The following is a 27,786-nucleotide window of genomic DNA, read 5'->3' as shown; positions in this document are numbered from 1 at the left end:
CTCTGAGCCTGTGTGGGGTTGGGTGCACAGATGCTCCATTCCTCCTCCAGCACAGCTCACGGGAAGAGCTGGAGGGGAACGGGAAGCAGCGATGGGACTTGGAGGCCACAGGAAGCAGGAGCTGTGAGCTGAGCATGGCCCGAGGTGTAGCGGGGTCCCTGCACCGGGCTGAGGCCTTCCCACTGCTGCCCTTCCTCCCCATCCCAGGGCAGCCCCTCGGCTGTGATGGCTCAGGACCCACCACCTTCAGCTACAATGTCATCTCCACTCAGCGCTGAGCTGGCTGTGCGGCGGCGACACTGCCGTTTCACACTTATCAGGGCTCGACCACGATGACCCAAAGAACCCGTTTCGGAGAAAGCCCTTTCTCTAGGAAGCATTCTTCCCTGGAATGGGGCGTCGCTGCACCTTCAACACCAGATGTGTGGCAAGGACAGAGGTAGGACGTAGGTGGCCCCCCCACGAGGGCCCCCAGGAGCATGGCCGGTGGCCTTGGTGACAGCGTTGCAGGAATACTGGGGCTTAAGCTCAGATCTGCAGGTGGTCCCTGAAGACACATTCTTCTCCACAGCACACGGCTGGGGCGTGGGGTCTCCTGTGTCCCCTTTCCCTCCCGGGCTGCGCACCGGCTAATCTGGCTTCTCCTCTCTGTGGCCAGTGTCAGGGGGGAGGGGGTAGACAGGAGAATGCCAACCACCTAAGGGACATCCAGCCTCGGTGACACGAAGGAAGAGGTCATCGCGTGGAAGCGGGGGTCAGCTCTTGCTCGCTCGTGAGGGGCTCTTCGAGTTTTCGGGGGCGCTTTTCCCTGATGACCGGGAGGCCGGGGTGAGGCTTTGCAAAGGTTCCTGGGGCTCCTGCAGGGGGAGAACCGCCTCCCCCAACTTGGCGTCCTGCGAGTCGGCCACAGTGGACGCCCCGGCCTCACTGGACAGGTCCTCCGTGGAGAAGTCGAGGCTGCCCAGTTTGGCCAGGGAGTGCGAGCGCTTCAGCGGGGACGACAGGGTGAGGCCGGCCAGCCGCAGGCGGGTCTCGATCTCCTGCGCCCGCTGCCTCACCAGCCCCGGCCTCCCGCGCACACTGTGGAGGCTGTCGCTGCTGGAGCTGCGAGTCAGGTTGGAGCTGAGGGAGGACGAGGTGGGCGTGTAGCAGACAGTCTTCAGGAAGTCCTTGGAGAAGTGGCTACTGTGGTCCGGGCGGCTGGGGCCGGGCAGGGGGCTCCTGACGGGGGGTGTGGGCTCGGGGTCCAGGCCGGGCTCCGGCTCTGGGCTCTCCTCGGGGATGCAGGCCTCCAGCCGCTGGCCCAGCGGCTCCATTGGCCCGGCCTGCAGCCGCTCCAGTTCCTTGGTGTGTTTGCGCACCAGGCCGGCCCGCTGCAGCTGCATGATGGACTCCTGGTGCTGCATCAGGTAGCTGTTGGCACTGGGCCGCTCGGCCTCCTTGCAGAACAGCAGCCGCAGGTCCTTGGCTGGCCGGGCGTCTTTCCTGAGCGCCGGCTCCCCGTCACAGTGAGCATTCTTCACGAGGAGGGATTTGGGCAGGGCTTTTGGGGTCTCTCTGGAAGGTTCCAGCAGGCTAGCGGGGGGCTCCAGGGCAGCCCTGGCCCCCGGTGCAATGCCATCCGGTCTCCTCGAGCCCGCCGGGAACGGGCACGGGAGCGTCTCGGTTGGACCCGGCACCAGCTTCTCCGGAGCCTGGGGCCAGCTGGGGGTGTGGGCTACAGGGGAAGAGGTGAGGTGGGACAGGACGGTGGGCTGGGTGCAGATGGCGGGGCCCCCGGGGTGTTCACTGCAGTCCCCGGAGGCCTCAGAGGCCCTGCTGGCTTCGGGGTACATGCAGTCGGCACAGGATCTGTAGGGGGGCTTCACTTTGTTGAGGATTCCAAAGATGGCATCGTGCTGAAAGAGGACAAGAACATGGTGAGACAGGGTCACCTGCTGGGGGCCCCATGGCAGGGGTGAGGCTGGACAGGAGCTGAGATGCTGCACAGAGACGGTGTTGGTCACTTAGGCCTCCCTGCTCAACACCCAGCCCCCCCACCCCCACCCCGCAAACCAGGGTGCCCCACCCTCATGGCTCTGAAGGGGCCACGGCAGCCTGTCCGCCCAGCCAGGCCTCTCTCTCCTTTGGGGGGAGCAGCTACGTGGTAGAGAGCCAGCCTCCCCACCATCCCTAGTTCACTGCACCACAAGAAGGAAAAGGCTATGTGTGTGTGTGGGGGGGGGACAGGACAGAGATGGACCAGCTAGCCCTGTGAGAGGTCACCCCTAGACGGGGCAGCTCTAAGGATTCACAGGGGCGACTAAGCATCTGTGTGCAAATCTGGATTAAAAAAATGATGTTTTTTGCAGTGCCAGGGCCTCACACATATTGTACCCCATGGCCTCTGTATGTGTCTGCTCTCTTACTCTCTCGACTTCTGATACAGAGAAAGGAGAGACAGAGAGAGAGGAGGAGAGACACTGTAGCACTCTGGAGTCTCGCCTGGTACCAGTCATGGTGTTCCCATGTGGTACCGCCAGGGCTTAAACCTGGGTCCTCGTCAAACCACAGTGGGATCTTGGTTAGGCTTCCCCAGAAGCATCTACAAGTGAAACTGTCTGCCTGGGATCTGCTTAAGATGGCCTGGGGCCGGGGGGACACAAGAGAACAGAGGTGAGAGTAGGTGTTGGGGTCACAGGCAAATTCGGGTTCACATTTCACGTAACTGGAGGAAGATAGCGGAGGAGACAGCACAGCGTCAGAGCACAGGACCTGCAGGCCTGAGGCCCAGGATCAGAGCCCAGCATCACATTTTATGAGACCTGGTCTCTCATTAAAAAAAAAAAAAAAAAGGGAGTCGGGCGGTAGCGCAGCGGGTTAAGCGCATGTGGCACAAAGCTCAAGAACCGGTGTAAGGATCCCGGTTCGAGCCCCCAGCTCCCCACCTGCAGGGGAGTCGCTTCACAGGCGGTGAAGCAGGTCTGCAGGTGTCTGTCTTTCTCCCCTTTTCTGTCTTCCCCTCCTCTCTCCATTTCTCTGTCCTATCCAGCAACAATGACAACAATGATAACTACAAAAAAAAAAAAATACAAAACAAGGGCAACAAAAAGGGAAAAATAAATAAATAAACATTGAAAAAAATTAAAAAAAAACAACAACAGGGAAAAATAGAAACAGGCTGGGGGGTATGAATCAACCTGCCAAGGCCCATGTCCAGTGGAGAAATAATTGCAGAATCCAGAACTTCCACCTTCTGCACCCCCAAAATAATTTTGATCCATATTCCCAGAGGAGGAGAAATGTTAGGGGAAGATGACCAGAGGCTATGAACTCCAATTGCATCAGGACCCGGAGAGAAAAGGGGAAAAAGGAAGGTCATTTGGAAGTAGTCATAGGTGTAGGTGGGACTCAGAAAGGAAGGGAAGGCAGGACCATAGGGCTAAATGGGCAAATATATATAATATAGATAGTTCTAGAAATAATAGCCCATGTCTGTGAGAACTACTGCAGTTTCGAATGGATGGGATAGGGACACAGAACTCTGGTGATAGGAATGGTATGGAATTGGATCTGTTACCTCATGATTTTGTAAATCGATATTAAATCACTAATAAAAATATGTAAATAAAAATATAAGAGGACTGGTGAATTCAACATAATGATGACCCATTCATAGGGGCCTGATGGTGGCAAACCCAAGTGAGTGCATATGTATCATGTGCAAGGACCCAGGTTCAAGCCCCTATTCCCCACATGCAGGGAGGAAGCTCCTTGAGCAGGTCTGCAGGGGTCTTTCTCCCTCCCTCCCTCTCAATTCTCTCTATCCTATCAAATAAAAATAGGAAAGATATATAATTAATTAAAGAAATTAAAAAAATAATAGAGGGGGTGGGTGGGAAACAGCTCATCTAGTAGAGTACCACTCATGAGGCCCTATGGTTCAAGCCCCGGTGCCACATGGGAACGCCACAGATGGCCAGAGGAGGCCCCTGCCCTCGGGTGCCATGCCCACCTCGAGGTCTGGGGGGCAGCCCCGCTTGCTGTTGTTGCTGAGAGTCTCTCTGTCCAGCAGGCTCTGCTCAGCGCCCGGGGCTTCCTCCAGCTCCACGGCCTCTGCGGCAGGCGGTGAGGGGTTGCTCCGAGGTTCAGGGCTCCCGAACTGGAGCTTCTTCCTCACGGGGGCCCTCCTGTGGGGCCCAGGGAGACCCTCCAACAGGGCCTCCCTCTCCAGTTCCCCCAGCTGCATGGCACAGGGCTCCTCCTCGGGGGAGCGCAGGAGCGGGTCCGAGAGTCTCCGGAAGCAGCAATGGAGGCTGGGCTGGGTGGCACTGTCCCAGCAGGGAGGCCGGGGGGCGTCCAGAGTCTCTGGCGCAAAGTCCCCATGCTCCCTGAGCTGCTGGAGGCTGCTCTCCGTCTGCGGGCGCCATAGCTTGTTGTGTCGCTGTTTGCTGCAGGAACGGAGGGTGGGGATGATCAGGGTTCCTGGGTCCCCATGGAGACCGAGGGCGGGGGGGGGGCAGTCAGCAGAGGTCAGGGGCCCCACGGGTGGGGGGGGAGCTAGGCAAAGCCTTAGTCAAGTGAAGCCTCTCTGCTCACCTGTTGCCAGGATATGCAAGCACAGGAAGACCTTGGTAACCTTGTTACAGAGGTGTGAAGGGAATCATCTATGTGTATGTATATATATATATATATATATATATATATATATGTTATTGGATAGATAGAGAAATTGTGAGGGGAGGCAGAGAGAGAGTGACAGAGAGACACCTGCAGCCCTGCTTCACCACTCATGAAGCTTTCCCCCTGCAGGTGGGGACAGGGGCTTGAACCTGGGTCCTTGCGCACTGCAACTGGTGTGCCACTGCCTGGCCCCTGAGGGAGTTTTCTTTTTTTTTTTTTAAAGATTTTCTTTTTTTTTTTTATATATTTATTTTATTTATTTATTCCCTTTTGTTGCCCTTGTTGTTTTATTGTTGTAGTTATTATTGTTGTTGTCGTTGTTGGATAGGACAGAGAGAAACGGAGAGAGGAGGGGAAGACAGAGAGGAGGAGAGAAAGATAGACACCTGCAGACCTGCTTCACCGCCTGTGAAGCGACCCCCCTGCAGGTGGGGAGCCGGGGTTTGAACCGGGATCCTTATGCCGGTCCTTGTGCTTTGCGCCACCTGTGCTTAACCTGCTGCGCTACAGCCCGACTCCCCCCTGAGGGAGTTTTCAAAGGTGGCCAAGCTCATGGCAGAGACAGGGCCCTTGGCTCATATGTCCCTCCTTGTCTTCATATCTCTGTTCAGGCGCTGAGGATGGAACCCAGGGCCTAAGGCGTGCAAGGCCTGCGCTCTACCAGCTCTGCCACTTCCTTGGGCTCTGGGGGCTCAAGATTTCAAAAGCAGCCATGTGGGGACCGTGACCATTCATGGTGTCTCAAGTGTAAGGGGACCCCATGGGACACTGGGCAGGCAGGGATGGCCCTGCAAGGGGACACTGAGGCTGGCCTTGGCTGTAGGGGACAAGCAGAGTGGCCCCTGGAGCTGACTTATGAGAGGCCTGGCACAGGGCTCTGCACTGAGTAGCCACCTGGGGAAGGGGCCACCCCTGTGCCTGGGCCTGTGTGGCATCAGGGTCCATGACACTGTGTGACAGAGACATCCTGGGAGCCACTGCGAGCCCCAGGCATAGTGGACTACTCTCTTTTTTATTTATTTATTAGACTGAGACATAGAGAAATTGAGAGGGGAGGAGGAGATAGAGAGGAAGAGAGGCAGAGAGACACCTGTAGTTCTGCTTCACCACTTGTGAAGCTTTCCCATGTTACAGTCCTTAGCACTGTAACATGTGCGCTTATCCAGGTGCGCCACCGCCTGGCCCCCGCAGTAGCCTTCCCAAATTGGCTCCCCACTCTCCGGATGTTGAGAATACATGTTTTACTGACTGTAAACATGGGAATTGTGGGCCATTTACATACTTAGCATATGGCTGACATCATCAGCATAGGATCTGTATACATGACGTGCAGCATAGGACGTAGACTCGTGAGGAATTGTGGGAACTAAAAGCTACTGAAAGGAGAGTATGACTGAAATTCAGCCCTTTCTGACCTTTGGTTCCTGTTATTGTTGACTGCTGCTCCTGTCTCCTGCTTCTCTGGGACCTGCCCGTCCTGAAGCTTGTGAACTTTAAAGACTCCTGGCTCTTGCCGTGTGGCTGGCAAGCTTTGACTGTCTTGTCTATTTTCCACTGCAGTTATTATATATGATATGTAATTGGAGACCGAGGGCAAGATAGAGAGGGAAAGAGACAGAGACAGAGAGACAGTTGCAGCCCTGCTTGACCACTTGTGAGGATCGGGGACTTGAACCCGGGTCCTTGCGTACTTTACCGTGCGCGCTTCACCAGGTGCACCACCACCTGGCCCTTCCACTGCGGCTTTGATGTATGTTGTAAACCTGCGGCTTTTATAACCCCCAGAAAAAGTGCCTTGTAGTTTTTATTTTTACAATATTTGGCGCCTGATGGGGGAGCATGACCCCACCACCCTGAGATTTAAAAGTCTTAGGCTCTACCGAGCTAGCCAGAGGCGGCGGCAGGGAGAGCCCGAGGGGCCCGATGGGAGGGGGCCCTGCCCTCCTCACCTGCTGGTGGGCAGTCACCCACCTGGCGTCCAGGATGCCCTCGTACTCGGACAGCTGCCGCATGAAGCCAGCGTTGGGCCGTGTGATGCTGCGTCTCTGCTTCACGTAGTTGTAGGCCTTCTCTAGGGGCCAGCCAAACTCCTTCATGGCATAGGCGATGACCGTGGATGCTGAGCGGCTCACGCCCATCTTGCAGTGGACGAGGCACTTGGAATGGTTCCTCCTGCCAGCCAGGGGGGATGGGGGGAGGGGGACAGAGCTCTGACCACTCCGTGCGATCACCCCAAGGCTTTTTTTTGTGTTTTATTTTTGGCCTCCAGGGTTATTTCTGGGTCTTGGTTTCTGTCCTACAAATCCACTGCTCCTGTGGCCATTGTTTCCATTTTATTAGAGAGAACAGAGGGAAATCGAGTGAGGAGAGGAAGAATGATACCTGCAGACTTGTTTCACCATTTGTGAAGCATCCCCCTTGCAGGTGAGGAACAGGGGCTCGAACCTGGATCCTTGTGCAGGTCTTTGCACTTCATACTATGTGCTCTTAGCCAGGTGCACCCCCCCTTTGTTTTTAAAGTGTGGGGGGGATTAATGGTGTACAGTAAATGCAGTTCTTGGTCCATGTGTAAAGTTTCTCCGTTTTCTGCAAAACACTCTCACCCCCAGCCTAGGTCCTCCTCCACCATCAGGCACCAGGGCCTGAAAGCCCCTACCGCACCCCAGTCCTTTCCTTCGGTGCAAAACACCAAACCCTGTCCAAGTTCTTTCTTATAAAAAAAAATTATTTTATGTCTTTGTTTCTTGGATATTCACAGCCAGAAATCTAGAGGAGCAGGGGAGATAGAAAGGAAGAGAGACAGAGACCTGCAGTCCTGTTTCACCATTTGCGAAGCTTCCCCCTGCAGGTGGGGACCGGGGGCTTGAACCTGGGTCCTTGTGCACTAAAGTGTGTGAGCTCAACCACTTGTTCACCCTCCCCCCCAGTTCTACGTTCTGTTTCCCATATCTGTTTTTATTTCTCAACTATGAGTGAGATCATCCCATATTCATCCTTCTCCCAGTCATCTATTTCTCTCTTCAATTTGAACATAAGAGGGGGTACATAGCATAATGGTTATACAAAGAGATTCTATGCCCTAGGCTCCAAAGTCCCAGGTTCAATTCCCCCCGCACCACCATAAGCCAGAGTTGAAGAGTGTTCTGGTCTCTGTATCTTTCTCATTAAAAATAAATGAATAAAATATTTTTTAAAAAATCGAACACAAGAGACCCTACCTCTCACCTTACCTATCTCCCATCATCACTAAAGGTAGTGGTGTCACCACTAGAACAGCCCCACCTGCTACTGACACACACACACCACAAGGTGGCTGGCTTCAGGGGTCCAGGAACCAAAGGTCTTGAGGCCCTTTTAGACTTGCTGCAAACCCTGAATTCATCTCGTCACTCCATCCTCCAGGGTCCTGATGTTCATATTCTCACATCCGCAGACTCCCTCTGAGGGGAATGGCTTCCCTGCAGAGCCCAGCAGGTCACAATGGGAACGGCACAGAGTAACCCCTAACCGGGCTGCCCGCAGAGACAAAGTGGGCATCTTTCCACTGTCTCCAAGCTGGGAACAGGACCCCCTGCCTTTTTCTTTTACTTATTTCATAAGACAAAGCATGAGGGAGAGAGGACCAGGGCAGTGCTCTGGCATAGGTGAGGGCCTAGGATTGAAGGCAGGACCCCAGGCTTGTACATGCAGCGCTGTACCCACTGGGCCACCTCCTGGGTCCAGGCAGCTTCAGGGCTGCAGAGGGACAGCTGGGAAAAGGGGACTCAGTTGTGAGGCCCCAGAGATAGAGGCACTGGGGTGGGTGTGCAAAGCACAAGGACTGGCTAAGGATCTCAGTTCGAGACCCCGGCCCCCACCTTCAGGGGAGTCGCTTCACAAGCAGTGAAGCAGGTCTGCAGGTGTCTGTCTTTCTCTCTTCCCTCTCTGCCTTCCCCTCCTCTCTCCATTTCTCTCTGTCCTATCCAACAACAATGACAACAATGACAAGGGCAACAACAACAACAAAAGACCCCCCCCCCAAAAAAAAAAATATATATATATAAAAAGAAATAAGGCTAGTGGTCCGGGAGGTGGCGCAGTGGATAAAGCACTGGACTCTCAACCATGAGGTCCCGAGTTCTATCCCCGGCAGCACATGTACCAGAGTGATGGCTGGTTCTTTCTCTCCTCCTATCTTTCTCATGAATAAATAAATAAATAAATTGTAAAAAAAAGTTTTTTAAAAAAGAAATAAGGCTAGAGGCATAGCTCACTGGGGAAGTTACATGCTTTGCCATGTGTACGACCCAAGTTCGAACCCTGGCACCATGTGGAAGATGCTACAGCACTGGGAGAAACTCCTGTGCTACAGTCTCTTTCTCTCTGAAAGAAAGAATATAAAATGGCCCAGAGTCATCAAATCACACACATCCAAGAATGATGATGGTGGGGCAACAACCACAACAATAACAACAATGGTCCACCACTTACAGCTGATGATGATAATGATAATGATAATAATAAGTGGTCCTCCAGTCACTAACAGCTAGCAGTAACAACAACAATAATAATGAAGGGGGTACCAGTCTGGAGCAGTTCCTGGAGCCAGGAGGTTCCCGTGTCTAGGCTGCCACCCTGGGGTCCCTGCCCACTCCCGGGCACCCTGGGGCCCAGCCCGCTCACTTGGCTTTGTTTATAAAGTGATATGCCTCGTTCCAGTGGGCAAGGAGGTCGGTCGTCTCTTCGTCATAGACTCGGATGTTGTGATACGCAAACAGGCCGGGGAAAAAATTGTCGATTTCTCTCGTGACATTCAGGATGTAGTCCACACTGCAACGAGAACGAAGCAGAAATAAGAAGCAGGCCTGGGCGAGCGGAACAAGACACCACAGGGACCAGAGAGGCAAGAACCGGGCCTGAGAAGCCACCCAAGGCCCATTCAGAAGGGGAATGTGCTGTTTGTTTAGTTTCTGGATTTACTCAGTGCCTTCTATAGGATGATATGTTGATAATAAAAATGGTCCTTCTTAAAAAGAAGGCACAGTTTCAAGTGGAGTTATGAATGGCAGCTCTGGACAGTAAATACGTGTATTCCTTAAGTATATCATCAACCGCTCTGAATGTTTTCAAACTCCTAACCCTTAGAAATAGACAGAGGCTTTTTTTTTTTTAAAAAAAAAACTTCCATTTTCAAAAGGAGAATGTGTCTTTCTCATTATTTTTGTCCTTGGGGCTAGCCTTCAAGAGAGTCTGTAAATAAGTCTATTATTTGAAAGGGTCCGCTAAGCCAGATCCCACACTTCTTTTCCTGGAAGGCCAAAATCATTTAACAAGTTAGAAAACATCTCCACTAGATTCTGTGAGCATATACCTAGAAAACCTTTTCAAAAATAAGTTTCAAAGTGAAGTGTTCCTTGCGCGAGAGAAAGCACGAGACGAAATTACCAGACGCTTGGAGAAAACTCTCTGTTGGAAGGACACAGCTGAACCAGTCAGTTGTTGTAAAGATATGTTTTAAGATTTGTTTAGTCTTCATTTTCAAATGCAGCAATTCCAGAATGACATCATATCAGAACCACAGGACTGGGATTCTGTGGCTTAAAAAAAAAAAAGTCCAGGCGCTTGTTTTGCGAAGGTCGAGATTTAAACTTTTTTTTTTTTTTTTTAAGTTATTCCTATTGCTGAATTGCTGAACCTTTCTCAGGCTAAGAGAGCCCTGCACTTCTGGCCAGTGCTAAGGGGTCTGGTGTGAGGTTTCCGCTGGACTCAGAGTCTGGCCTCAGAGACAGCAGGAGCAGGGCAGGGGCCAGAGTGTCCCCACGGGGGTGCTCAGTGGGCTGGGGACGGGGGTTGGGGGGAGGATCGGGGTGGGAGGCTGGTGACCTTCTTAGCCCCCAGGTTGGCCAGTCCCAGTGTGATACTGAATCTTTCTCTCAGTCACAGGCAATCGCACAGAGAACCCCTCACAGCCATAAATGACTCTGGGGGTGGTGTTATAAAGCAGGTGTTTGGCTGTGCAAGCAGCCGGGGGTAGGGTGTGAGGGCCTGGGGTGCCAGGCGTCCACATGGGGGACAGGGGAAGGTGGCGGCAGACTCACCCTGAGCCCTGCAGCTCCTCCAGATTGGATGCATTCCATTCAGAGCCCTGGGGGACAGATCACACAAACCCCCGTGAGTGTCACATGGCAGCCTTGGTGGCCTGTGGGGGTGGGGGCTTCGTCATGGGCCCTTGCTTCCGGAGGGCACAGAGCAGCACCCTGCCCCTGTCTCCCCACTTCCTGTCTGGAGACCCTGGGTGGGGAAGGGTGGGGGCACAGGGGTGAGGGTGGGTCTGTAACCAGAGGTTCTAACTTCTGACCTCTCGTCCAGAAAGTGTTCCTGCAGGACTCAAAAAAAAAAAGCCACCCAGAGGAAATACCTGGAATCCACGCGAACACTGATGGCTATTTACAATCACAGAACAGTGGAGATAACCAGAGGCTTTAGCCAAGGTCTTACCCAGAGGAAACTGGTCTACCAGGGACCAGGTGGTGGTGCGCCTGGCTAAGTGGATGTGTCACCACGTACAAGAACCTGGGTTCAGGCTCCCACTCCCCACCTCCAGGGGGTAAACTTCACAAGCAGTGAAGCAGTGCTACAGATGTCTCCCTGTCTGTCTCTCTCTAAGCCCCTCTCTGTCCCAAGGAATTAAAATTAAAATTATTAAAAAAAAAAAAGGACAAAACTGGTCAAATAAATGAGGACAGATAGAATAAAATCATTAAAACGGATCATCCCTCAAGAGTGTACTACATGCCACTGGCAAACACCACACGACAAAAAGATAGTGTAGGGAGTCGAGCGGTAACGCAGCAGGTTAAGTGCATGTGGCGCAAAGCCCAAGGACTGGCGTCAGGATCCCGGTTCGAGCCCCCAGCTCCCCACCTGCAGGGGAGTTGCTTCACAGGCGGTGAAGCAGGTCTGCAGGTGTCTATCTTTCTCTCCCCCTCTCTGTCTTCCCCTCCTCTCTCCATTTCTCTCTGTCCTATCCAACAATAATGACATCAATAAAAACAACAATAAAACAATAAGGGCAACAAAAGGGAATAAATAAATAAATATTAAAAAAAAAATTTTAAAAGAGTGGTCCGGGAGGTGGCACAGTGGTAAAGCTTTGGACTCTCAAGCATGAGGTCCCAAGTTTGATCCCCAGCAGCACATGTGCCAGTGTGATGTCTGGTTCTCTCTCTCCTCCTATCTTTCTCATAAATAAATAAAGTCTTTTTTTCAAAGAGTCTCTTTGCATAACCATTATGCTAGCTATCTACCCGGATCCCTACCCCTTCCTAGCTTTTTTTTTTTTTTAACACTTTATCTTTTACAATATCTTATTTATATTAATGACAGAAATACAAAGAGGAAAGAGAGAAACACACACACACACACACACACACACACACACACACACACACACACACACACAGAACTGCTCAGCTCTGGCTGATGGTGGTGCTGGGGACTGAACCTGGGACTTCAGAGCCTCGGCCATGGAAGTTTTTTTGCAGAACCATGATGCTGTCTCCCCACCTTTCTTTCTTTTTCTACCAGGCTTATCTCTAGAGTTTGGTGCTTGCATGATGAACACACCACTTACTGCTCCAGGTGGCCACTTTTTCCTTCCTTTTCTCTTCCTTCCTCCTTTTCACTTTCTTTCTCTCCCTTCCTTTTTTGACAGGGCAGAGAAATTGAGAGGGAAGTGGGCGAGAAAGAGAGACACCTGCGCTCTGTCTCACTGTTTGTGAAGCTCCCCCCTGCAGGTGAGGACTGCTGGATAATCAACTACTATTTTTTAAATGGTCTTAGAGAACAAACCTCCATTTCTGGGCATGCGAACAACATGGGAAAGAAAAACCTGGCGCTTTGCTTTGAGGAAAGACGGGAGCCCCAAAGAGCAGAGCCACTGTGAAATCACCCCATCAACTTCTCTTCCCGAGGGAGGCGGGAGGCGGGAGGCGGGTGGGGGAAGGAGGCCTCAGGATGTGGGGCCCTGGCAGGAAAGAGCAAGAGGGTGCTGGCTGGATTTTCACATTCAAGGGAGAGGCTCAAAAGAAAAATTCCTTTAGTATCTCTCATGGAAAAAGTGACATAAAGCACCAAGCCACAGTGAAAAATAAGGAAGAAATAAGTAAGGCTCTACAAGGGCTGGGACGCCCCCTAGTGGAGGGACGCGTGGGGAAACGAATTCTCAGGGAGGCCAAGGCCCAGCACTCCCTAAGAAACAGGTTTAGGGGGCCTGGCAGTGGGTTAAGCGCACATGGTGCAAAGTGCAAGGACCGGCACAAGGATCCCACCTGCAAGGTGAAGCAGGTCTGCAGGTGCCTATATTTCTCTCCCCCTCTGTCTTCCCCTCCTCTCTCCCTTTCTCTCTTTTTTTAAAAATTTTTTAAAGTTTTTTTTTATTATCTTTATTTATCCATTTATTGGATAGAGACAGCCAGAAATCAAGAGGGAAGGGGGGGACAGAGAGGAAGAGAGACGAAGAGAAACCTGCAGCACTGCTTCACCACTTGTGAAGCTTTCCTCCTGCAGGTGGGGACTGGGGACTTGAACCTAGGTCCTTGTGCATTGTAACATGTGCGCTCAACCAGGTGCGCCACCATCTGGCCCCCATTTCTCTCTGTTCTATGCAACAACAACAACAACAATAAACAACAAGGGCAACAAAAGGGAAACAATGGCCTCCAGGAGCAGTGGATTCATGGTGTAGGCACTGAGCCCCCATGATAACCCTGAAGGAAAAAAAAAAAAAACAGGTTTGAAGGGGGTAGCATAATGGATATGCTAAGAGACTCTCATGCCTGAGGCTCTAAAGCCATAGGTTCAGTCCTGGACACCACCATAAGCCAAAGCTGAGAAGCTGAGCAGTGCTCTGGTAAAACAAAACAAAATAAAATAAAATAAACAAAAACAGGTTTGCAGGGGGCCAGGCGGTAGCACAGCTGGTTAATAAGCTCACACATTACAGTGCACAAAGACCCAGGTTCAAGCCCCAGGTCTCCAGATGCTACTTCCTGGCCCCAAAATAGACAATTCTTAAAAACAAACAAACAAACAAACAAAAAAAACAGGCATGAATAAATATAAATGCAAATCAAAACACATGAAATATATTTAGGAAGCTAAGTGTGTGTTGTGACATCCTGGAGAACCATTAATTACTTCCTTGGTCAATCAAGAAAGCCAAGCAAATAAATACATAAATAAAGCCGCTCGAGGCTTTGAGCAGCACACGCCTTCTGCTTTCCCTGCAAGTGACTTCGGGCCCTGCAAGGACCACCACCCTCTGGGGCCACCACGGCCTCGAGCGTGTGTTTTCTTGTCTGTGTCTCGTCCTGTGAGGCTGAGCATGCAGACAGGCTGAGGCACTGAGACTCGGTCCCACCACCAGCTGGCCGGTCATGTAGGGAGTGGGGCTCGGCCTGGTGGTGAAGTGCCCAGGAGCTCACATCAACCTGACTTCAGTAGCAGGCCTTCCGCTGTCCTCCCTCCCACTCGGCCCAGCTGAAGGTGCGTTCCACAGACACTGACAGCACCGAGAGGACCTGCAGGGTGGTAGTGGGCAGCCCGGTGGGTAGAGCCAGGCCCTGCAGGCCTGAGGCCCTGGCTTCTCTCTCCTCCTTTCATATGAGGCCCCTCTGATAATGAAATCCGCCTGGGCTGCCAGGTCGGGAGTGAGGAGGGGAGGGGAGGCTGTGTTTCAGGGGTCTGATAGTCCTGCCTAGTGCTCCCCAGCCTCGAGGTGCCCAGGCACAGTTCGGGCCGGCTGGGCTGGCTCCCTTGAGGAGCTAGGGGTGCTGGTGCTCAGTGTCTGGAGCTAAGTGGAGGAGTCTCTGTGTTAGAGGCTGGGAGACTCCGAAACAGCCGCCAGCTGACTGTGGGAGGTGCTTCTGAATAACTTCCTTTTAAAAAAAAAAAAAAAAAAACAATTTATTTATTCCCTTTTGTTTCCCTTGTTTTTATTGTCGTAGTTATTATTGTTGTTATTATTGATGTCGTCATTGATGGATAGGACAGAGAAAATGGAGAGGAGAGGGGAAGACAGAGAGGGGAAGAGAAAGACAGACACCTGCAGACCTGCTTCACCCGACTCCCCCGCAGGTGGGCAGCCGGGGGCTCCAACCCGGATCCTTACGCCGAACTTTGCACTTTGCGCCACCTGCGCTTAACCTGCTGCGCTACTGCCCGACTCCCTCTGAATAACTTCTGAGGTTCAGCTGGGAGCCAAGGCTCAAGGCTTTGTCTTGACAGCAAAGCAGGGAGAGAAGCTGCAGCCGGAGCCGGGAGCACACACAGCATTCAGGGGTGAGGCTCTGGGAACTTGAGAGCTCTTCCCTCCGATCTGCCACGAGCTTCAAACAATCAAGATTTTACTGGAATCGAGAGGCCTCTCACTGGGCAAGGCGCCTGCCTGGGTTAGAGCCCCGACAGCACAGGAGAGGTGTCGTGGAGCCCGGGGAAGCTCTGGGGTCATGGCATCTCTCCTCTTGCTTTCTCTCTACCTGAATGAAAATGTTGGCCCGCAGTGGTGAAACGGTGCATGCATGAGGCCATGCATGAGGCCCTACTCACCCCACAAAAGGAAAAAAAAAATCAAGAACTTTTGTCTCCCCAAGCCAGATTCTGCCTCCATGTTCGGCGCCTCTTACGAGATAAAGATGATCGAAGATGAGGGAGGGCTTGTCCATCTGTCCCAGGATGAGCAGCATCTCGTTGTCGATAAACTCCTTGAACTCTTTCAGGTTGCAGTTCATCTGTTGCTCCAATGCGTTGCGGATCTGCGGGGCACAGTGCATTAGGAGTGCGGCTCGTTGGAGAAGGCGGTGAAGGCAGAATGGGGCCTGGGGCTTCCCAGAAAGGCTTCTGGCTTTTGTCATTGTTTAATAAAGAAGAAACACCGGCCCTCCAGACCCAGCAAGCGAGCAGGTGGCAGGGACCCGAGGCAATGCGGTCTTTCCAGCCAGCAAGCTGACTCCCACGGGGTCTTTCCTACCGAGCTTAAAGCCCTCAGGCCTTTTCACATAAATAATAAATACACTAGGGGCCAGGCGGTGGGTGGCACACCCGGTTAAGCACACATAGTATGAATTGCAAGGATCTGCACAAGAATCTGGGTTCGAGCCCCCTGCTCCCCACCTGCTGGGGGATCGCTTCACAAGTTGCCAAGCAGGTCTGCAGGTGTTTTTCTCTCTCCCTCTCCTCTCTCAATTTCTCTCTGTCCTACCCAATAAAATGGAAAAGTGGCCTCTAGGAGCAGTGGATTCATACTGCTGGTACCGAGCCCCAGTGATAACCCTGGAGGCAAAATAAATAATAATAATAATAATAAAACAGTGGAAACCTGAAATCAGAGTCATCTTACTATGGAGAGTATCATAATAAGAATTGAAAAGCAAATAAACAAAAACCAGTGTATTAACACAGTGATCATAGATGATTCTAAAATGGTGATTTTAGGAGCCGGGCATTGGCACACTGGTTGAGCGCTCATATTACAGTGCACAAGGTTCCAGGTTCAAGCCCTTGGTACCCACCTGCAGGGAGGAAGCTTCATGAGCAATGAAACAGTGCTGCAGGTCTCTCTCTCTCTCTCAAAAATTTTATTTATTTTTTGCCTCCAGGGTTATTGCTGGGGCTTGGTCCCTGCACTATAAATCCACTGCTTCTGGAGGCTGCTTTTTTCCATTTTTGTTGCCCTTGCTGTTGTTATTATTGTTATTGTTGCTATTGCTGTTGTTGTTGGATAGGACAGAAAGAAATCGAGAAAGGAGGGGAAGACAGAGAAGGGGAGAGAAAGACAGACACCTGCAGACCTGCTTCACCGCCTGTGAAGTGACCTCCCTGCAGGTGGGGAGCCGGGGGCTCCAACCGGGATCCTTACACCAGTCCATGTACTTTTCACCACGTGCGCTTAGCCCGCTGTGCTACCACCTGGCCCCAGATTTTATTTATTTATTTATTTATTAAAAAGAAGAGAGAGAGAGAGAGAGAGAGAGAGAGAGAGAGAACCAGCCATCACTCTGGTACATGTGCTGCCAGGAACTGAACTCAGGACCTCATGCTTGAGAGTCCAGTGCTTTATCTACTGCGCCACCTCCCGGACCATTCTCTCTCTATTCTTTATCCTTCCTTTTCCCTGTCAATTTCTCTTCATCTCTATTGAAAATAAATAAATACATAAATAAAACTACTATAGTGGTGACTTCAATCTCAGACCTACTTAGCTGGCCGTGGTTGAACAAAAAGAAACTGGAAAAGAAAAAAAAAATGTGAAGGGCTATATTTTGGGAAACAGGATAAGGCAGCCCGGAAGGCAGGTTTCTCCCATGAAGGACAAGGGGTCGGATGGTCCCAGGGAAGACACAGTTGGGGGAGGGGGCAAAGGGGCCATGGGAGCCTCAGCAGATGGGAGCGGCTGGGGGAGCTGCCAGGGCGGGGGTGGGGTGGCTCATAGGGCACCCGGCTTTAAGGGAACCTGGCTCTAATGACCGTGGTGCTTCCCGCTAACGGGCAGGGGAGACCCAGGGGGGAGCGAGGCTGGGCCCCTGCCCGAGGGAAGAGCCTTACTTCCTTGGAGGTCACGTTCTCCAGGTCCTGGCTCATCATGATGCTCCGAAGCTTGGCTTTGATGAGACGTTCGGTCCTCTCCCCTTCAGTCGGCCTGAACAGAGAGGGTGCTGAGGAAGGGGCCCTCGGTTGCTGCCTGGCACCAGCCAGCCAAATTGTGGGTGTGTGGGACCTCCATGGGCGTGGCGGGAGACACGGGGCTCCTGCTGAGCCTGAAAACACACACATGCACACACGCACGCAAACACACACACACGGACAGCACACGGACGCCAGGAGTGGGCAGGGAGCAACAGGGCTGTGAAGACTCAGCCAGTCTGCGAGCACTCACTGTGGCCCTTCCCTCCTCACTGGGACCCTAATCCTGTGTCCCCAGAGCTCCACACCTGTCCTGGCTGCTCCTCCACAGGTGGCAAGTCACCCTTCCGCTAGATGCCCATGGCGTGTCCCCACCGCACCTTCGCACCCCCGCCCCTGCCCAAGGCAGCTGCCGGCCTCTCCCTCTGCTGAGGCCTGGGACCTCAAGGGTCTCCTGGAATCTGATGGAGGCCATGGCCCTGCATTCTGCAAACCCTCCTTCCTCTCGTTTTATTTATTTAGTTTTTTTTTTCCTGAAGTGTTATTACTGGGACTTGGTGCACACTACTGGGCTGTGTTGCCCACCTGCCTGTAGCCACACTACTAATCAATTGCTTCTAGAGGCCATTTTTTCCATTTTGTCGCCCTTGTTGTTGCTATTGGATAGGACAGAGAAATGGAGAGAGGAGGGGAAGACAGAGAGAGGGAGAGAAAGACAGACACCTGCAGACCTGTCTCACCACCTGTGAAGTGACTCCCCTGCAGGTGGGGAGCCGGGGGCTCGAATCGGGATCCTTACACTGGTCCTTTCTCTCTGCGCCACGTGTGCTTAACCCGCTACACTACTGCCTGGCCCTCTATTTAGTTGTTTTGTTTTTTTTTTTAGAAGAAGATTTAAAAAAACTTTTTTTTATATTTATTTATTTATTTATTTATTTGTTGTTAAATAAATATAAGAAACATTGCAAGAAGACTGGCTGCAAGAGGACTGGCTACAGGATGCACCCCAGGATCCATAATACAGCATGGCAGAATCAAAAAAAAAAAAATCTGATTCACAGAACTTCCCCCCCCCGAATGAATGTCTTATGCTATGACTGGCCAGTTGTGTTTTGTGAGTGAGTGAAAAAAAAAAAAAAATTGAGTGAGTTGAGTGACCAAAATTTTTGTATGACCCATTGTGCTCAGAGTACTCTGAAAGTTAACTGACTTTATATCAAACGGCTGGACGCAGCCATGGTTTCTGGAGACATCCAGAAACAGTCCAAAAATTGTTCATTCCCCCTTTTGATTTCTTTTTTAAGTCTTGATATCAATATGAAATGTTTAGTCTTAAACTGTGTGAGTAAAGATGGTTCAACTATGACAGTAGTTCTAAATTCACATTTGAAATGATATATCTTATTTACAAGTTTTTCTCCTCCTGTGTGTTATAAACTATATGTTTAATATGCGTGTTTCAAGTTTGGTAAACATTAACTTGACAGTTAAATCGTAACTTCGAAGTTACATTTTTACGAGAAGAGGTAAAATCAATTCATTTAAGTAACTGAGTGTTTAAGGTAAAACTCTAAATATTCAATGTGACAATTCATCATCTCCTAAGTTAAAATACAAATTCTCTATACAGGACATTTTTGGAGGGCCCCCAAAAATGTCCTGTAAGCTATCTTGTGGAAATTAATCCACAACAAATTTGGCATCAATCTGATATTGTAAATGTACCAAAAAAAAAAAATTGTCACTAAAATGTGTTAACTCTAGTAACCTGAGTTTGCTTAAAAACCCAATGTAAAAATAGTCAAGAATCAATATATGTAACTTAAACTCGGTATGAAAACTTTGCTATATAAAGACTGCTACATGAGGTCACGTAAGATGACCTTTACACAAAATTATAAAGATACCTAAACCAGTTATAATCATTGAGTTATCAATTGTAGTAAACTTCTAATTTGTTACAAAGTTTTTTCATAAGTAATTGACTACAGCTATGACAAGCCTTCGCATAAAGAAGCATCTGCTCATATAGAATCCCCAGAAATCCATCTTGGACCCCTGACCTCTGACATCACCCACAATTACAGCCATCCCCAGAAACCCATGATGTGACCTGACACGATCTGGAGAACCTGATTCACAGACTCCGAAGGACAAGACTTTCCTACTGCCTTTCTCTCAACCATCGGTGTCTGCTCTTCCTGCTTCTGTTTCGCCCATCATGTTTTGGCGGTTCCAGGTCACTCTCTACAGAGAAGAAAAGTTCCGGTGGCCGTCCTCCTCCATCAAGATAGACGTGTGGCATTTATTTCCTGGCCGTTGACATTGGACTGATGCTTCTATAGAACTTGCTGGACACTCCTTTTATACTCCTGGACTTCTTGAAGAATGACTGTAGCAGGCTGACTCGGGATTTTGCAATGCCAGATCACCCCTCTAGCCCCTCGGCTTATCAGGCCCCCACTCCTCCACCCATCAGGCTCACTCTGTCTCTTGCTACTCTTACTTATCCCTCCCTGTCTTGTGCTAGTTATTTTTGAAGACACTTACACACTATCATTCTGCTTTCTTCCCAACAGGTTTCCGTTCACCCCTACACTGCTATTCCCCTGACAGAGATGAAGCCTTTTACAGACATTGACCCAGTTATATATGGCCATTAAGTAAGAGGAAGATGTTGGGGAATTGTGAGGATATGGTTGAGCTTGGAAGGGCTTGAGCCTGAGGGGTGTGTCAATCCTGTTAGTCTCTCTCTCCACGGAGAGGTTGAGCAAGGAGGGACAGTAGAACCCCAAAAAAGGTGTGCCTCTTATCAGTCTCCCTGCCTCACAAAGTGCCCCACACTCCTGATACTATGGCAAAAAGTTAAAAAGAAAGGGGGAGATGTTGGGTAGTTGCCATCTCCCCCTGGCTTCTTCTTATCCATATGGCTATATAGGGATTTACTGATCCAAAGGTTTGGTCTATTTACATAAATCACTTTTACATAAAGCACTCCCTCCAGGGCATTGGTGGTTCAGTTATAGGATTCTCGCCTGTTCCGCCCCCTCCTTGTCACACTCTGATTTTCACCAGTCACTTTTCTCTCCACCCTCTCTATATCACATCCTGTTTCCACCCTACTTGGAGAGTATAAAAACAGCTGCTCTTCTGATTAAAGACACTTGGAAATTGCTTTCCAGCTCCGAGAGTTCCAGAGTGTATCTCCTGCGGAAGTTGGTGCAGCACGAGTTCCTGATCCCTCTCCCACACAGCAGCCTAGATCAGCTCCAGTTGAGTGATCTCCAACCCAGAGAGCACTAGCTCGGGAAGAAGTACCCTCAGGCTATCCCGGCATTTATTCCCTTTTGTTGCCCTTGTTGTTTTATTGTTGTAGTTATTATTGTTGTTGTTGTTGTTGGATGGGACAGAGAGAAATGGAGAGAGGAGGGGAAGACAGAGAGGGGGAGAGAAAGACAGACACCTGCAGACCTGCTTCACCGCCTGTGAAGCGACCCCCCTGCAGGTGGGGAGCCGGGGTTCGAACCGGGATCCTTATGCCGGTCCTTGTGCTTTGCGCCACCTGCGCTTAGCCCGCTGCGCTACAGCCCGACTCCCTATTTAGTTGTTTTTTTTTTTTTTTTTTTTTTTTATTTAAATTTTTAATTTAAGAAAGGATTAGTGAACAAAAGCATAAGGTAGGAGGGGTACAACTCCACACAATTCCCACCACCCAATCCCCATAACCCACCCTCTCCCATGATAGCCTTCCCATTCTCTAGCCCTCTGGGAGCATGGACCCAGGGTCGTTGAGGGTTGCAGAAGGTAGAGGGTCTGGCTTCTGTAATTGCTTCCCCTATTTAGTTGTTTTTATAGACAGAAACAGAAAGGGAGAGAGAGAGAGAGAGAACAAAGAACAGAAGAAACTCCCCATAGGCTGGGCTCAAACCTGCGTCTCCCACAAGGTGAAGCAGCCACTATTCAGGTGAGCTATTTCACAGGCCCTATCTGTGATCTGTGATCTATCTCCCTTCCTCCCTCCTTCCTTCCTTCCTTCCTTCCTTCCCTCCCTCTACTCCCTCCCTCCCTCCCTTCCTTCTTTTTGCAGCTAGGGCTTCTTTTTTTTTTTTTTTTTTTTTCTTTGCCTCCAGGGTTATCGCTGGGGTTCAGTGCCTGCACCATGAATCCACTGCTCCTGGAGGCCATTTTTCTTCCCCATTTGTTGCCCTTGTTGTTGTAGCCTTGTTGTGGTTATTATTGTTGTTGATGTCGTTCGTTGTTGGATAGGACAGAGAGACATGGAGAGAGGAGGGGAAGACAGAGAGGGGGACAGAAAGACAAGACACCTGCAGACCTGCTTCACTGCCTGTGAAGTACTCCCCTGCAGGTGGGGAGCAGGGGGCTCGAACCGGGATCCTTACCCTGGTCCTTGTACTTTGCACCATGTGCGCTTAACCCGCTGCGCTACCGCCTGATCTCCACAGCTAGGGCTTCTTTAGGGCTTCACCCCACCCCCAAATCCACCACTCTGGGGGGACTTGCTTGCCCCCCAAGACAAAGGGTGAGAGACAAAGGGAAAGAGATATGGTGGGGGGAGGGAAAGACACCCTGGAGCTGCCCCACCGCTCACGAAGCTGCCCCTGTGCACGGTGCTCCCACGTGGTGCTGGGGGTTCAGTCGCAGGTCCTCGTGTGGGGAAGCATGCGCTCCGTCGGGTGAGCCGCCTCCCTCTCCTCCCCTGTCCCGGCAGAGAGCGGCAGGGGCCCCACACTCACTTGTCCACAAACAGGACCGGGGAGTCGGGGCGCGTGGACTCCAGGTCCTGCATGGCGTTCCACTCGTTGATGCAGCTCTGCTCCGAGCCGATGCAGCTCTCGTAGTAAGCCGCCCAGATGAGCGCCACGCCGCCCGGGAAGTAGTTGTGCCTCCGGGCCACTTCGCAGGCCTTGTGCAGCACCTGCAGCGCAGACCTGGGGGAGGCGGGGAGCAGGGGGCAGTCAGGGCGGGCGCATGGGTGCTGGGACGGGCAGACCTGCCGCGGGAGTCCCCCAGATGGCCGTGTGGGGCGCAAGGTGACATGGTCACACAGCAGCCTCCTCCAGGCCCACCGTGAACCTGAGAGACAACTGCCCTAACCCGATAAGCACACAGAGACACGTCCTGGGGGAGACTGCTCAGCCTCAGAGCACAGGACTTGCACGCCTGAGGCCCCAGAGGCTTCAGGTCTCATCGCTGGCACGGCCATGTGCCAGAGCAGTGCTTGGCCTCTCTCTCATAAAAATGAACTCGGCTGTAAGACGAGATCTCCTGAAGCCAGGTGGTGGCGCACCTGGTTAAGTGCACACACTACAGTGTACAAGGACCCAGGCTCAAGCCCCTGGCCCGGCCCCCACCTGTAGGGTAGAAGCTTCACAAGTGGTGAGGCAGAGCGGCAGGTGTCTCTCTGTCTCCTTCTCCCTCTGTCTCCCCCCTCCTCTCAATTTCTCTGTCTCTATCCAATAATAAATAAATAAGTAAAATTTAAAAAAGAAATGATGAGAGCTTCCCTTCTGTCATTTTAAAGCTATCTTTATTTATTTTTAAACATTTTTTTTGCATTATCTTTATGTATTTATTGGATAGAGACAGCCAGAAATTGAGAGAGAAGAGAGTGATCGAGAGGGAGAGAGACAGAGAGACACCTGCTTCATCACTCACAAAGCTTTCCCCCTGCAGGTGGGAACTGGGGGCTCGAACCTGGGTCCCTGAGCACTGTAACATGTGTTCAACCAGGTGCGCCACCACCCAGCCCCTGTTATCTTTATTTATTGGATAGAAGACAGTCAGAAACCGAGAGGAAAGAGGATGATAGAGAGGGAGAGAGACAGAGAGACACCTGCAGCCCTGCTTCATCACTCATGAAGCTTCCCCCCTGCAGGTGGGGGGGGGCAGGAGCTTAAACCCAGGTCCTTGTAACATGTGCTCAGCCAGGTGCGCCGCCTGCCAGCCCCCTTCCCTTCCTGCTGGGGGGAAGGGGGACAGGGGGACGGGTGCTGACACCTGTCAGGGAGGTGAGAGATTTCCTGTGATTAGCAACTGTGATCCTAGTCAACTAGGGAAACAAACAAGAGGCTGAAGCAGAGACCTGTCCCTACCCCGCCCCAGGCAGGTTCTCCGTCGAGAGACTCCCAACAGTGACGGCTGTATTACTGGGGTGGGGGGGGTTGGCTCAGGGGTACACCTGTCCCCTCTGTGAGGGCCTGGGTTCCACTGTGGGTGACCAGACAAGCAGAAGTGACTTATTTCTGAGCCAGAGTTACTCCCAACAGGTGGAGGGAAGAGAGGCCTTATCAGGCAGCAGAGACATTACACTCTTTCCAAGAAACTTAATTTCTTTCAATTTTTTTTTTTTTTTTTTATAACCAGAGCACTATTCAGCTCTGGCTTATGGTGGTGCAGGGGACTGAACCTGAGACTTTGGAGCCTCAGGCATGAGAATCAGTTTACATAACCATTATGCTGTCTACTCTCTGCCTTTTAAAAATTTTTTAAAAAAATTTAAACATCTACACTTAAGTATTTAAAAATATGTTTTATTTATTTATTTGATAGGACAGAGAGAAATTGAGAGGAAAGGGCAAAAAGAGAGGGAGAGAGATAGAGAGACACCTGCAGCTCTGCTTCACCACTTGCATAGCTTTCTCCTTGCAGGTGGGGCCGGGGGCTCGAACCTGGGTCCTTACGCATTGTAACATCTGTGTTCAACTGGTGTGCTTCCACCTGTCCCCACAAGTAACTTAATTTCTACCCCTACATCATCAGTGTGACAAGTAGAGCCCTGCTCAGCTCGGGCTGATGATGGTGCTGGGGACTGGACCTGGGACTTCAGAGCCTCAGGCACGAAGGTCGTTTGCAGAACCATGATGCTGCCTCCCCAGCACAGTTTTATTTTCACCAGAATTTAGGCTGCTGTTGTCTCAAGAGGGTGGGGTGAGTGGGGGAGCAGCGAGGGAGGGGAGTTCTGGACAGAGTCAGCAGCCATGGCCCAGCACCCCGGTCCCCCACTTTGCATACTTGTCCTATCTCCAGACTGGCTGAGGGAACAGGCTGGAACTGAGGAGTTACTAAATTTAGTGCTGGTTCTGAAGTCTTGGAAAATGCACGGGCCTCCATTTTTCACTGGCCTATGCAGGGGGAGATAAGGAACGACCCAGGACCACGGGCCTCTGAGTGTCTGATGTCGCTGACACGGGTTTCCCTGCAAGGTCCTGACTGTTCTGGGTGTGTGGCGGAGGATCACAGAGTAGGTGACCGTGAGAAAATGGTGCTCAGCACTGCTGCTGGCCGAGCTTTTGTCAGCTGTCACCTCGTCTTCTCAGAGATCAGAGAGGGTGGGTTTGCAGGCTTTGAGTTTTTTTTTTTTTTTTTTTTTTTTTTTAGCACTGTTCAGCTCTGGCTTATGGTGGTGAACCTGGGACTTCGGAGCCTCAGGCATGAGAGAGTCTTTGTACAACCATTTTGCTGTTGGCTTTTGCCCTGCACTGAGTTCTCGAGCTCTGCCCTTGGCACTGAGCATGTCGCAAGTGACACTCTGGTTCACTCTCCCCCTCTTTAATAACTATCTACACATACACAGATTTAAGGTATGTGATTCTGGTCTACGTTACAACATGGATGACCCCTGAGTCAGAGAAGCCAGACAAACACCTGAGAACAGACATGATTCCACTTGCAAGAGGGCCGAGAACAGACAAGTTGAGGGAGATGGAAAGTGGCGGGGGGAGGGTGCAGGTAGTGGTGCGCCCGGTTAAGCACGTAACATTTCGGGCAAGGATCTGGGCTCGAGCCCCACCTGCAGGGGAGATGCTTCATGAGCAGGGAAGCAGCTCTGCGGGTGTCCGTCTTTCTCTCCCCTCTCAAATTCTCTGTTCTCTCCAATAACATGGAAAAGATGGCCGCCAGGAGCAGTGGATTAGTAAGAAAGTAGGGTGGGAGGGGGGACGTGGGGACAATAAAGCTTCCCAGGCTTTATTGTCAGCCAGGAAACCACCTCCAAGGACCGGGAAGCCCCCAGACCCACACTTACCACATGGCTTGGACGGACACAGGCTTGAAGACGTGCATCCTCCCCGCTGTGCTGATACTGAAGCCGCTAGAAGGAGAAGCAGAGAAAGGCCAAGGTGAGGATGGGAACCCCCCAACCCACACACACACCTGTCGGGGAGATGTGAGGGCATGTGCGAAACAGCAGCCCTCAGGACTGGAGGGTGGGCTTCTAACTCAGCACTGAGACCACCACCAGGCCCCTAACCCAGCCAAGGGCATCAGGAGTGCCAGGGATGGCAGAGGGTGCTCATGCCTTGTGTTCCAGGGCCCAGGTTCAGTCCCCGGCACTTCTGTGAACTTGTGTCTTCCCCCCACTCCCCAATAAAAGGAAACAGACCTTGTTCTTAAAAGGAGCAAGACAGTGACAGCAACTGACACTTGAGTAACTGTTCTAGCTGCCCGCCAACTCCTGCCTCACACTTCATCTAGTTCTTCTTTCAAATTTTTTTAAAATTTATTTTATTTATTTATTCTTTTTGTTGCCCTTTTTTTTTTTTTTATTGTTGTAGTTATTATTGTTGTTATTGTTGCTGGATAGGACAGAGAGAAATGGAGAGAGGAGGGGAAGACAGAGAGGGGGAGAGAAAGACAGACACCTGCAGACCTGCTTCACCGCCTGTGAAGTGACTCCCCCTGCAGGTGGGGAGCCGGGGGCTCGAACCGGGATCCTTCCTCTGGTCCTTGTGCTTAGCGCCACCTGCGCTTAACCCGCTGCGCTGCCGCCCAACTCCCTCTTTCAAATTTTTTAAATTGTCTTCATTTATTTATTTCATAGAGACGGCCAGATGTCCAGAGAGGAGGAGGAGATAGAGAGGGAGAGAGACAGAGAGACAGCTGCAGACCTTCTTCAGCACTTGCAAAGCTTTCCCCCTGCAGGTGGGGACCAGGGACTTGAATCTGAGTCCTTATGCAGCCTGCCCGAGGGAGGAGGCGCGCGCGCGCACACACACACACACACTCACACACACACACACACACACACACACACACACACACACACACACACACACACACACAGATACACGGGGACCTGGAAGCCCCCTTCCCCCCCATGCCTGTCCCACCCCTCATCTGCAGCCCCTGGAGTGGCCGTGGACACGCTGCTGGAGCTGTTAGTCTTTCCCTGCACCCCAGCACCGAACCCACTCCTGCTCTGTCTTGTCCTTGTCCTCTATGAACCTCCCGGGAATGGGCCCCCAGGGCACGTGAGGAACAGCACAGCAGGGATTAATGGGATGCTGGGAATCAGCAGGCTGCGGGCGGGCTGCAACGTCGCACAGCACAGGGTCTCCTGTACCAGGGCCCAGGGTCCTGCTAGGAGGTCCAGAAGGTCCCTCCCCGGGGAGTGCACTGGGGGCAAATTTCCTTCTTCTCTATCACTTAAAATTTTCATTTATGGGAGTCAGGCGGTAGCGCAGCAGGTTAAGTGCACATGGTGCAAAGCACAGGGACTGGCATAAGGATCCCGGTTCGAGCCCCCGGCTCCCCACCTGCAGGGGAGTCGCTTCACAGGCGGTGAAGCAGGTCTGCAGGTGTCTGTCTTTCTCTCCCCCTCTGTCTTCCCCTCTTCTCTCCATTTCTCTCTGTCCTGTCTAACAACGACAACGACATCAATTAACAACAATAACCACAACAATGATAAAACAACAAGGGGAAATAAATATTAAAAAATTATATATACAAATTTTCATTTATTTCTATTCTTTGTGGATCTGGGGCCTCACATGTGTGATTTCACCATTTCAGGACACTTTTCCGTTCCAACAGATGGAGAGAGAGAGAGAGAGAAAGAGAGAGGCAGACAGACAGCACCAGACCTCCCCCCAGTGCTGTGACACTTTCCATATAGAGTTGGGGCTCAAGCCCAGGCTGCACACAAGGCTGGACAGTCTCTACAGTCCTTTGATCATTTAAAAACAGATTCATTTAATTTTTTAAAAAATTTGTTAGAAAGAGAGAGAGATCCAGAGCGTCACTCTGGCATATGCTAGGGATTCAACTCATGACTTTACACTTGAGAGTCCAACGCTTTATCCACTGCACCACCTCCTGGGGCAAAGACTTGTTTTGGGGGGGCCGTTGGGGAGACAGCATTCAGCCCTGCCATGAGGCAGTGCCGGGAGCTGAGCCTGGGGCCTCTGGCATGTAAGTCTGTGAGCAGCTGCTGCGCCGTCTCTGGGCTGGGCCTGGCGGGTGTCCTCACTTTCTGGTGCCAACAGACACTGACCCAGCAGCCCCGCACCACCCATGTCTCTGGGTCTCCTCTGCAGCTGCGCCCTTACCCGTCTCCGTCCAAGTGGATCTTGGTGTCGCTCCACAGCCGGAGGACCATTCCAATGGTGCAGCTTTTACTGCCGGTGGGGAGAGAGCACACACACAGGTTAGGGTCCCCTGAGTTCC

General features: G+C 51.5%; 1 protein-coding gene across 2 annotated transcripts in view; it reads right to left on the bottom strand.

Moving 5' to 3' along the window:
- Window positions 1-328: 328 nt before the first annotated feature.
- Window positions 329-27,786, bottom strand: part of SSH1 (slingshot protein phosphatase 1) — a 60,327-nt gene continuing 32,869 nt past the window's right edge. For both annotated transcript variants that reach the window (XM_007525254.3, XM_060192563.1), the window contains 10 exons: window positions 27,669-27,737; window positions 25,367-25,432; window positions 22,077-22,271; window positions 17,245-17,338; window positions 15,327-15,455; window positions 10,740-10,786; window positions 9,325-9,471; window positions 6,634-6,834; window positions 3,995-4,430; window positions 329-1,898 (listed from right to left, as the gene is read on the bottom strand). In XM_007525254.3, the coding sequence (XP_007525316.1) occupies window positions 756-1,898; window positions 3,995-4,430; window positions 6,634-6,834; window positions 9,325-9,471; window positions 10,740-10,786; window positions 15,327-15,455; window positions 17,245-17,338; window positions 22,077-22,271; window positions 25,367-25,432; window positions 27,669-27,737 (2,527 nt within the window). In that variant the 3' untranslated portion in view covers window positions 329-755. The remainder of the gene's footprint in view (window positions 1,899-3,994; window positions 4,431-6,633; window positions 6,835-9,324; window positions 9,472-10,739; window positions 10,787-15,326; window positions 15,456-17,244; window positions 17,339-22,076; window positions 22,272-25,366; window positions 25,433-27,668; window positions 27,738-27,786) is intronic.

Source organism: Erinaceus europaeus, chromosome 6 (genome assembly GCF_950295315.1).
Source record: "Erinaceus europaeus chromosome 6, mEriEur2.1, whole genome shotgun sequence".
Classification (NCBI taxonomy): Eukaryota; Metazoa; Chordata; class Mammalia; order Eulipotyphla; family Erinaceidae; genus Erinaceus; species Erinaceus europaeus.
This window is presented reverse-complemented; position numbering and strand designations above follow the sequence as displayed.